General features: G+C 37.3%; 1 protein-coding gene across 1 annotated transcript in view; it reads left to right on the forward strand.

Annotated features, from left to right (window-relative positions):
* Positions 1 to 12,174, forward strand: part of fsip1 (fibrous sheath interacting protein 1) — a 409,361-nt gene that overhangs the window by 40,416 nt on the left and 356,771 nt on the right. The window contains exons 8-10 of the mRNA XM_060828363.1: positions 1,407 to 1,561; positions 1,793 to 1,894; positions 11,731 to 11,904. Of these exons, the coding sequence (XP_060684346.1) occupies positions 1,407 to 1,561; positions 1,793 to 1,894; positions 11,731 to 11,904 (431 nt within the window). The remainder of the gene's footprint in view (positions 1 to 1,406; positions 1,562 to 1,792; positions 1,895 to 11,730; positions 11,905 to 12,174) is intronic.

Raw genomic sequence — 12,174 nt, forward strand, 5'->3', positions numbered from 1 at the left:
TATCGGAACAATAACAGTTGCGAAGTAATCCGGACTGTGCTAAGATTTACACTCTAAACTGAGTTGTGATGAGCCATGGATATCATTTGTGTGTGCTAGAAACCACATGTATTAGCACGTGACCCTATCCTAGGTAGAGAAAGGTGTTAGTTTGTACATTACACTGTTTTCAATGAGAAAGGGTTTCAGAGACCACCAATTGCTGCTGCTTTCCTCATGTCATTACCCTGATCAATCAGAGTCTACCTGCCTGTACTGGGGTTAATCAGATATCTATGATTAGTAGTTAACAGATCCTGCTGCATCTCCATGACAGCTTTGGTCCAACATTGCTCTGAAGATTATCCTTTACCTAGAATAATTGCAATATTTAAATATTTTTCTTTTGTATAGTTGCAAATTTCCTTTCATGCTCCCATGTAGTAGCTCTTACATTTTGTTTTGCAATCCTTTGCTGATTTTGTATCTTTTCCATTCTCCAGGGTCTGTTCTTTGTTTCTTAATTTTAATTTTTCTTTCAGTTTTATGCTGTTTCTTTTTATGCTTCATTAAGCCAAATTAGCTAAATTAATCTTATTATTCATCACTAGGTTTCTGCTCTCTATTATTTGTCTTTAGCTTCAGATCTCCCAATGCCTTTTAAGTTTAATTCCTTTCATGACCTTGCCACTCTCACTTTGTAAACATTTCTAGCTTTCCACTTTTTCCTTACAAACTCTCTGAAGCTGGACCTCTCTACAATTCCTCCCATTTTGGTTCTTTTGGTTGCTTTCAGCAGTCTAAAATCCCCAATCTGAAGTTTTCATGCCATGTCACCTTCTCTATTTACTGTGTTTTTAATTACTTTCTTAAACGCCACATCTTGGATCAAATCTTAGGTTAATATCTCCTTCTTTGACACATTTTTAAAAATATGTTCTCTGCCAAAAGCATTGTGACATTGTTCTACATTAAAAACATTCTGTGATGTTGTTATTACCTTTTACAAATAAGAAATTCCATTTTCTAACATTCCTTACTACTTTGTGTGGCAGTTCTGACCCAAATATAAAACCCAAAAATTGGTTTCATGTGTAATCATTTTTCATGATCATTGCACTGAAGACCTGGGTTCAGTTCTGAAAACTTTGAATTCGATTTGTACTTGTAGAGGCAAATGTATTTTGTAGAAATTTTGTTTCAAGTTACCTTTTCGCAGAGCAAATCATTTTTCATTTCTATGTAGTTTGTTTTCTTGAACTTTACAGCAACCCTGATTCAACTGAAATTTATTGGCAAGTCCCTTACCCATCTATCAGCATTGGAACAGGATGTGGTGTATTATTCTGTGCATTGAGTTGAAGCAGCTCAGCAGGTGACAGAAATCTGTTTGACAAATGCCAACACTCTGCTTATTTTCTTGTTAGATTGCCAAGACAGTAGTGAAAGAGTTAAATTAACTTCAGAAGCCAAATTACCTTCAGACGCAAACTCTAAAAATGCCCATTACAAAGACCAAAGGAACCAAACATTCTCCCAAAATAGGATCAAAGTTAAAGATTTTGTTAAGAAGAACATTGAGGTATGTCGAATTATTTTGACTTCACCACAATCTGTTGACTACAATAGTAGCATATTGTTTCAAAGTATATTGGTGTTGGATCAATTGTTGGCTTGTTGCATGTGTCCAATTTTGTTTTCATCACAAAAATTATCTTTGACTTATTGGTATAATTTTAAACAGGTTTAAGTTGTTTGTAGGTGTTTCTATCATCAGCCCTAGTTGTTAAAAATTAATTACTCATTTTTGTAGTTGGCAAAAGAAGCAAAGAACCCAGTGCTACTGACTGATGATGAGAAAAAAAGATTAGCAGAACTACTGATGGACGTTGAAGCTGATTCATCAATTAGTGAAGTAAGATCAGCTGTTTCACACATTATAGCTCTGCATTCCTTTATAGCAAAGTTAATCTTGATCGCTCTGTGTAAAATAATTCAAGGTTGCTTTCTGATACCAAGTGTAATAATCATTTTCTATATCCTAACATTGAATGATTTTTAGGTGGATTTGTAACCATTGGAGGGCATCATAGTCAAGCCTGGTGCTGTCTTCACTGAACACTTCCTACATACCCTGACAGCAGCCAGGGTGGAAACATACCAATTTTCGTTACTTCAGTTCATGGGTGTTTGGGCTCATCATAGCTCACATACTGCTGCTGAAATCAACTGAGTATAGATAGACACATGAACCTAGTCTCTGGGATTAAAAAGAACGTGGGCTCAGAATTGGCGCATAATTGGCACCATGTTCCTTTGGTGGGGTTATCAATCACCAATACCTCTTTTGGTGGTTTGCTTAAGGAGGGGGAGGGGGGGGGGGGCTGAAATTTGGACCTCCCTAATGCTATCTAAAAGGCAGCCTGCACCTTTTTAAAGGGAAATTACATTTTGGCTGAGTGTAACTGCAAGCTAATTCAGGATCTTGCAGGCAAAGGAAAAGTTTTTTTAGGAACCCATTGTCTCTCATATGCAGCACTGAAGATCATGAATTAGGAGATCAGCTGGAAGATGATATCATCATCCCATCTTGTGACAGGACAGTAATGCTAAACTACTGCACTGGATTATGTCAGCAGCATTGTAAGGTTGGAGGATGCACCTATCTTGCTTTTTGGCTATTTTATATTGTACTCTCTCACTCATATACTATGCACTATTAAGTTAAAATACCTCCAGCCAACATTAATCTGCCGACTTACTTCTTACTGAGGAGGCTTCAGACCAATCCATATCAGCAGCCTGCTTTGAAACTCTGCTCACATTTTGATATCACAGCAGCTGAGATACCCATAACTTTTCAAAACAATTAATGACATTAAAATGAACCAATACCATGCTTTTTTTAAAAAAAACAATTCTCTCTGTTTACCAATGTTAAATGATTCTTTTAAAAATTTCCAGGGGCTGAATCCAAATTCATGTCTTCATCAGAAACAAATTAGATCCTCATTATATCACTTATCTATGTGCTAAGTTTCAGTGAAACCCACTCGTTTAGTTTTTGATAAATGTTGTTTACACACAAAGCGATTAACAAACAGGAGCAAAAAAAGGTCCTTTGAGGAGTAGTGGTAGTCTGGATTCTCCCAACAGATCTCACCTAAACTATATGTTTTATCTGGATCCAGATTCAAACAGACAGAAAGATGACTGTCCAATATAATTTTTGTCTGCTGTAAATGCAAAACTACTGCATTGTATTTTGAGTAACACAGTTTTTCAACCACAAAATCGCCATAAGCAGTCCTCAACAACACACTCCAGAAGTTGCTGCTTTCAATAGTCTGTACTCCAGTTTTGCATAACTATAAGGATCAATTTTTAAACCTATTTTCAATAATTTGTTTGCTAAATTATTTGATCTGCTAATATCATAATTTAGAATAATAAGATGTGAAACTAAACACTGATTTGACTTTTATCGGCTGGCAACTCTTGTATCTAAACTGGTTCCAATCGTATTGCTATGCAGTCCTTTGACCTCACCTTGCAAACCTGAGAAGTGGAGGCTGATCTTTGGCAACCTATAATTCTATAAAGAATCACTGTACTCGCAGCTGTGTAAAGTTTGCTCAGGTTTGTACCCTGGAAATGATGATGCAGCTTCACTGCAGAGCTTTAATACAAGAGGGGAAGCAGCAGCCAGGAGTCATAAACTCAAATCAATTGGTATAGAGAACTGGTGTTGCGTACTTTCTCCGATGTTAGGAGGGAGCATCTTGACCTATTGGACAGTAGTTGTTCACCTCAAGTTGGTAATTAAAGTGCTGATCCATTACATTCCATTTGCTTTAAAGGGTGCTCAGAATTTAAAATATCTTGCCAGCAAGTGACAGAATCCATCACAACAGGCAAACAAATGAAACAGATTAAAAGAAAGAAGATGTCAACATTTTGTGGGCAAGCTGGAATGTTAAGACTAAGTGCTTGCAATGGTGAAAAAAACTGGCCAATAATGAGCACAAGACAGCTGTGATTGGTGTGGAACTTGCTTTACTGAGAGTAGATCACATGACTGCTCACCTAGTAAAGGCAGATGAAGGGCCTGAACAAGGTGAAGGCTTGGGAATAAGGAACTCACTATTGTCAACAGGAAGGCATTAGAAAATTGAATAAAAAGTTATTTTTTATTGCTAGTGGAATTGAATACAAAATTATGGATGCTTCGTTTCATTTAAATAGGACATAGGTGAGACCACATTTGGAATATTGTGTATAATATTGTTTCCTTATTTAACTAAGGATGTCTCTGGGTTGGAAGTGGTTCATAAAAGACAAGTTAGAGTGGATGGGTTATCTAATGAGAAATGTTAGTCAGATTGAACTTGTAACCCCTGGAGTTTGGAAGAGAAAGAGTATTGACAAGGTAGATATGAACGAAGATGTAAATTCAATGATTGTCCGGAAGAATTTTGTGTGGACCCATGGAAGCAACACGTACAGATTCAAGGAAACTTCAAACAACAAGACTCAAAAGAAAGATTACAAGAGGATGCCCCCACACCTTGCCATCTCAGCAGGAAGCTGTCTCCTGCAGAAATGTTTGTATTGTACCCTTTCAGAGATATTTAAATAATGGGGTTTAAAAACTGACTTACCCTGGCTGAGTGTGTAGTGACATGTTCCTGTGTGCTGTAATCTACTGTGAACTTTCAGAACAACTGTTAAACTGAGACAGGATACAAAGGGAAAGCATAAAATTAAAGAACCCAAAGAATGTTAGAAATAAAGCAAAAGGAAAAAGTATTGAGTAAGCTAACTTTGCTGGGAAAAGCAGAAAGCCCAGCTCTGTACATGAACAAATATAGGCAGCTATGAAACTTAATTAGTCAGTAAGGAGGAACAAATGCCTTTGACAGATCACTTCAAGTACCTACGAGGAAAGACAATAGGGGTTTGAAGATTGTGAGGTGGAAAACAATGAGGAATGGGTTTAAGACATAAAAACAGTCAGCAATCAGGTTTAAACAAGGACATGAAGTAATGAGTAACTTTACAGGATATCAACACTTAATGTCATCACCCGAGTCAGTACAAGGGCAGTTTTGTCATCGCAATTCTAGTAATGTGATCAAAAGACTAACAAGTTCATCACAAGCACAGCAGGAATGTTGGGAGAACATCATGTTCATCAGCATGAGTTTGATTGACATGTTTATTGGGCAAAAAACTATATAAATATTAAAGATTTTGAGTGCCATTTTCAGAGAAGTCTGAGAGAGCACGAGGTTGGTAAGTGCTGATACCATTACCTCTGCTGAGGGTTTAGAACCTCTACTTAGACTAGGGCTTGGTGTCTTGTTCCTCTGTAACTATAATACTGTAGTAAATGTTTAAATAAATGTGCTAAGCCTTTAATGGACCGCTTGTAAAAATTTTATTCCAGGCAATTGAATGATCTCAGGGAAAGAACCAGTGAAGGTTGAGTAGATTCCAAGAGGGAGTCCTCCCTTATCCACTGAAGCTCTCGGGGAGACTTCGACAAAACTCCCTGCACTGTATGTAAATAAAGGGTAAATACACACTCTCAGTGAGTGTCACCAGCCAGCCATCAGTAAAATGGAAATAAGATAAAAGAATTCCAGTCAACCTGCAAAGCCAATATTAAATTTGACTGTTGAACTATCAATGTCATTGCTATTCATATCATCCAGTGTGACAGTTGCAACATTCTGTTCCTCATGAAAAAGTCAGAGACTGAGTGGTGTATCTTTTTTTTTAACTTACTTGAATTTGCTTATTATTCCTAATCTGTGTATATGCATGCTGTGTTTTTATTTCTTCTCTTGTTTAGATGATCAAGGAAGTCTGTCTAAATTGGCTTTTTTTTTCAAATCATAAATTCATTTGGTCTAGGAGAAAGACATCCAGAAGTAAAAGAATTCTTTGTAAATGGTGCTTGTTTCAACCAATTAAAGGGCCAGTTGAGTAAAGAATGGGAGCAATCTGGAAGCTTAACTATTTTGGGTCTGCTGATTGATCGTAATAGACATAAAGTTCAACAGATTACGAGATGGTCTATCTCTTAATATTGCTGCTTCAGCACATGGATTGTCAGGGTCATGTATGAAGTTATCAAAAGGAATGGATCTAGTGTATTAACAAAGATAACATCCCCTGTCTTGGTTTTCATTGAAGCTATCACATAATCTTAATAAACACATGGGTGGAACACAGTTATACTTTAGCGAAATCATAGTCACCGAGGAAGGTCTAGACACCATAGAAGGCCGACTTGTTATGGTAGAGCTAGACATTGAACCCACAGTAGAGAAGCTTAGCAAAGCTGTTCCCTCACTTGCCATGAGCAAAGTTCCCGATTCTACTGATTCTACTGTGCTTAAGCTCAAAAAGCATGGGAAAACAGCTGTCCTGCAGCATCTCACAAACCTCTTGGTCTTTGCTGGAGGGGTCAGTGCTCCAAAAAATGCCTCTTGCGATCGTGTACAGGAATGAAGATAACCGTCATGATAGAGACAACCATCAAAACATCTCCGTGCTGAGCTTCATCGGGAAAATATTTTTGTGTTGCACTTGTCAGACTGCAGATGCAGGGTGAATATGTGGTTCAGCATATCAGTGTCATATCAAAGGTGGAAGATCGATAAGTGAAATTGTCTTCAGTCTAGCAGCTGCAAAGGAAATACATTCAACAAAGAAAAGCACTTTATCTTGACTTCCCACCTGTTTCACCAAGGAATTTGAAAATATGATCGGAGCAAGTTCTTAGTTAAAGAAAATTGTCTAACTACCAAAGCTACTCAATATAATAATATGATGAGTAAGGTTATGACATGTTGGAACAGGCAATAATGATTTACTGCCGAAAATGTGTTCCTGGAAAAGCGCAGCAGGTCAGGCAGCATCCAAGGAACAGGAAATTCGACGTTTCGGTCATAAGCCCTTCATCAGGAAGGAATAATGATTTTCTATTCTTTTTATTTCATCATATACCTTCAAGTTGGTGACAGAGGGTGTCTATTTCCATACCAGTGCTGACAACTGTTCAGCCTTGCCAGTGTGAGACCTAAGACAAGCAGCACCAAGTCCTTATCAAAAAGTTGCTTTACAGCATTGCGTTGTTGAAGTTGACATCTCTGGGCTCCACAATCATCAGCAATATGAAATCAGTACAGATGTTATGGAGCTATTAAGACCCAGTTGATTAAGAGCAAGGGAATAACAATAACTTGAACTCAGTCACCAAACTGCAAGTCTACCAAGCCTATAATCAACCTAACAGTGGTGAGACATGAGCAGCATATTTTCCCAAGAGTTTTCACCATTGCTGTCCCATATTCTGACCATCCATTTGCATGACAAGGTCACCATCTCAGAAGTCCTGGAGCATGCTAATTCCATCAGCATACACTCGCTGCCACGTTAACAATATATCTGCTATTAGGACATCTACAAGTGAGATAGGAAGATGATGTACATTGATGCTGACAGCTGGGAGGCTATCACTGTCAGCTGTGACCTCTGGAGCTGATGTCTGGAAAAGCTTTGGAAGAGGTGAGCAGAAATGGAAAGCTAACCTGGCCAAGAAGAGGATTCAGAGAAAACAAGCCAATGAATCGTGCACGTATTTAGCTTGATGGTTTACAATAGAGACAACTATGTCAAGTGATAGTTAATACATATTTGACAATTATGGCATAAACCATCATCCTAGATGATGCATGGTGCCCCTGACTTATGTCTTAGCTTTTCCACTGGATTCACAAATCCAGCTCATTTTAACTGGCTTCATTTGAACAGCTGTCTTCAGTTTACTTTTTGTTCATTGTGTTAATAACAATTTTATCAACAGCAATACTTAAAACTTTTAAAGTTGTAGAGAATTGCTCATAATGCTACGTGGGACATTGAATGCAAGACAGACAGGTGGGAGATATGATTGAACACATGACTAAAAATAAACATTTAAGTGAGTCTTTTAAAGCTAAAAATCACACAATGCCAGGTTATGGTCCAGCAGGTATATTTGGAAGTACAGAGGAACCTTGATTACCTGGCATTTGATTATCCGAATATTAGCTTATCCAGCAAGATCGCAAAGCCCCGATGCTCGGCTAAACTGTTATCTGGTATTCGATTATCCAGAATTTGACTAACTGAGTGAAATATTGCTGCACATGTCCTTCGGATAATTGAGGTTCCTCTGTACTAGCTTTTGGAGCACTGCTCCTTCATCTGATAACTAGTGGGACAGGATCATAAGACACAGAATTTATAGTGAAAGATTACAGTGTCATGCAATTAATATGGTTTATTGAACATACCTAGATTGGTGTTAAGTCTTTCATCTTTTAGAACGGGGTGAAGGTATCAATTAATTAATATGCAAATCTCAGAACACTTCCAAGTCACATTCCTGAGATAATTTAAGGTTTTATAAAAAATGGTGACATATCAGCTCAGACAATGCATTAAAGGTGTGAGGTAAAAGTCTGCCTGTATTCCAATCTTGAGTCAGATTGGTTCTATTTCCAAAGCTTTTAAAGCTGTGAGATTCTTGAGTGTCAGAACTGGAAAGAAAAGAGGACGCACAAGAGACTAAATTCCAATCTGCAAGGTCATAGTATAGAATCATCAGATTGGCTAAAACTAACAACATATATGAATCAATTTCATAAAATGATTTATTTATGAAATCCAATCGTTGTTTCTTCAACTATTAGAGAACAAGGAGTCATGGAAGGATGTAGGATAACCGGTTGAAAATGTGGGCGGAAAAATTTTAAAGAATCATTTGAAAGACTTTGATCGTGGTGGGGGTGCAAGGAAGTAATATTGTGAAGTTGAACATCGTCTTGGTAATGGATACGCTATGAATTCTGGGTCAAAGAGAAGCAGTTGGGATAAGGAACCAATAGCTGGTATTTAATAGGTACTGCCTGTACTGATTTTAGTTTGGGGATCATGAGGAAAGGGTTGAATTGTACAACAAGTTGTATTCACACTGAGAAATGGCAGTATGTCACAACTACTCAGTTTTTAAAAAGTGTATAATCTAAGTATATTGTTTGTTTAGGTGTTTACACAAAAGTGTAGCTCACTGTAAAAAAAACTTCCAGTCTCACTGTAATATCAGTTTCAAATAGTAGTTTTGAGAGAGGAAATGCAAAAATATTTTCAGCAACTAACATGGTGTCAAGAGTTTCTCCATTCACAAGTAAAGCATGCCTTCGGACCATTGCCCACCCTCCACAACCTGATCCTACAGATTCAATCAGCTCCCCAGTCATGAGCACAAAAAGTGAAGAAACTAACAACAGTGAAGAGGAGGTCTGTATGCTTTTTGCCAGTGGCCTTCCTATGGACATTAAACCACATGAACTTTACCTTGTCTTTCGATCATTTAAGGGATATGAAGGTTCACTGATCAAACTAACATCGAAATGGCCAGTTGGCTTTGTTACATTTAACAGCAGAGCGGGAGCAGTGTCAGCAAAGAATGCTTCATTCACCTAGCCTGCTGCTGCACTGCACACTCAGATGCGCTGGTACCCTCCATCTGAAGCATCTCCAGAAGGATGAAAGTCTCGTCACTAAGGGTCACTAAGGGCTGTGGATTTAATAACTCTACTGGTGAATTTTTTTTCCACATGGGAAGATTCTTCAAATTCTAATTAATGTAATGGACTCGTAATTTTGTTGTTAAAATCATTTTATGCTGTGTGTCAATACCTGGCTTAAATATTGGCTGTCAGAGTCTTATGAAAGCTGGTAGTACCATCTAGGTGGTTATCATGAAATGATAAAAGGAGGGAATGAAGATGTGTAAAGGGTATGAGAAGGCAGGGGAAGAGTTAAGTTCTGCGCTTTTTGAAAGAAAAGGTTCACCTGAACATGATTCAGATCAGATAAGAATTCACAGTTAACAATGGGTGCTGCAGGCAAGGGTAATGGGTTAACAAGGTGGAGCCATTTAACAAGATGAGATAGCATTCAGTATGTAACATCCGTTAACAAGGTGAAAAGTATTCATTATGTGAAGTCAGTTATTCATTGTGTAACAGCAGATGGCTTAATCTTTACCTATTGACACACACACCCAATCAATATGTATGACACCTTATCTGGATGCTTCTCCCTGTAAAATGAATATGTTGTTCATTGAGAAGCTGTTATTCGAGAGAAGACAGTGAACTCATGTCTCTATGCACATGGGCGATCGTTCTCTCTCCCTCCAGGGCCCGGAATAAAGATGAAGAAGGTAAAACTACACTGTGTCTCTGAGCATTTTGCTTCGACTGAGGGGGGAGCGGGACGACTGTTTCACAAAAATGATATTTCAGGTGAGTTCTGTTCTCCTTATGAACCTCTTCCTCTTGGATCCTACTAGTGTAACAGTTATAAACCACTAACCATTTCCTGATGAAAATTTACAGGCTGGTTTGTAGTGGAGCAGAAGTTTAAATCAATTAGCCCTTTCATCTAAAATTTCTTTCACCCAGTGCTGTGTCTGGTTCTTATCATTTAAGATTTAGTAACTGATGAACATTTATAAAAAAAAAAGTAGCCAAAAAAATTCATTATTTAAAATATCAAGTAACATTTGTTGATAAACATTTAATTCCAAGTTAATTATATAGTCACAGCCAGATGAGTGACAGTAACTATCTTAAAAGCAGGATTAAACTTGCACTTATGTTTGCAATGCTTCAGGCAGCAGCAGGTTTCAGGAGGAAGGAAGTTGGGCCATGAGAGACGGGCATCTCCTGACTGTCTGGAGGTAGTGTAACTCTCTTGGCATGTGAGGATTTTGGGAAGTTTACTTTTACGTTATCTGATAGCAATGAACTGAGATTTGAATGTCATATAATATTGATTTCATTTTATACTATTTGAAATTCCTTCAATACTGCTCCATTTCTTTTAATGGAAATAGACAAATAAAATTAGTTGACTTGACAGCAGATGAGATGCTTTATGGAAAATGTCATATCTCAATTTATTGTGCTGGTTCAAGGAGAACAGACAGTGGGTAATAGTAGAATATTTGTGTTTGTAGCAGGGATGTCTATCATTACTTTTGAGTTCATGCCACAGAATTGCATGTGTCCATTGTGCTTTAAACATCTGCAATAATAAAGATGTGCTCTAAACGTATCTATTACTTGTGAAGAATTTACTGGCACTTCTATTTCTAGATTTTATGATTTTCTCAATCCTTTGAATATTGAATTTCCATTGCAGTTTTAACAAAAGCACCTTATCTATAACAGTTAAAAAATGTAATACTTGTGGAACAGCTGAATCTTACTAGCAATCACAAATTATAATTAAGCCAGTATTTTTCTTTTAGCCATGAAAATAATTTTGAGATATTGTCATTGCTGCCCACTGAATACTCTTGTCTATTAATTAGTTGATCCCTACCTTGTGATTTAATTACAATCATATCTGCTTTCCTACTTCTATACTGATGAAGGGTCATTGAACTTGAAACGTTAACTATGCTTTCTCTCCACAGATGTTGCCCGACCTCCTGAGTTTCTCCAGTAGTTTCTGTTTTCTGCTTTCCTTTTTTTTTGTTAAATTTCTTTCACTATCAGTGCTGTGTACAATTCATTTTTTTGCTATCTGATTTTTATTAAAGTTCTGGTTTTCAGTTGTACAAGTGAGTTCTCATCTGACTGAAAAGTTTACATTGATGCTTTGTATTTTATTTGTCTGTAGGACACTTCAGTTCCCTGGGCATTATCTGTGGTAGAAAGAGAAGGATACACTCCAGAACCCATGGATCAACAACAGTTGGCTGACATAGATGCCAAACTGCAAGTTTTCAATTTGGATGATGATTTCCCAATGATTACCAGCTCATTGTCCAGTATACAAACCCAGAATTATCAGGTAAGTGAGGCCAGGCTATCCATTTAAAAAAAAATTGGGAATTTATTTCAGAAGGTATCTGACTCACTCATCTGGTGATGAATATGCAAGAGCACAAATTGAAAATATGATTAATGAGGTAATTATGAATTTAGTTGCCAAAGGTTCTTTATTACAATAGATAAGAACAAAAGAATGTAACTTACGGATCTCATTGTGTAGGGGAACCAACTATCAGTTGTAAATTTTTTCCTACATTGTTAGAGAAATTAAAATCTACATATCAAGAGA

This window comes from Hemiscyllium ocellatum, chromosome 8 (genome assembly GCF_020745735.1).
Source record: "Hemiscyllium ocellatum isolate sHemOce1 chromosome 8, sHemOce1.pat.X.cur, whole genome shotgun sequence".
Taxonomy (NCBI): domain Eukaryota; kingdom Metazoa; phylum Chordata; class Chondrichthyes; order Orectolobiformes; family Hemiscylliidae; genus Hemiscyllium; species Hemiscyllium ocellatum.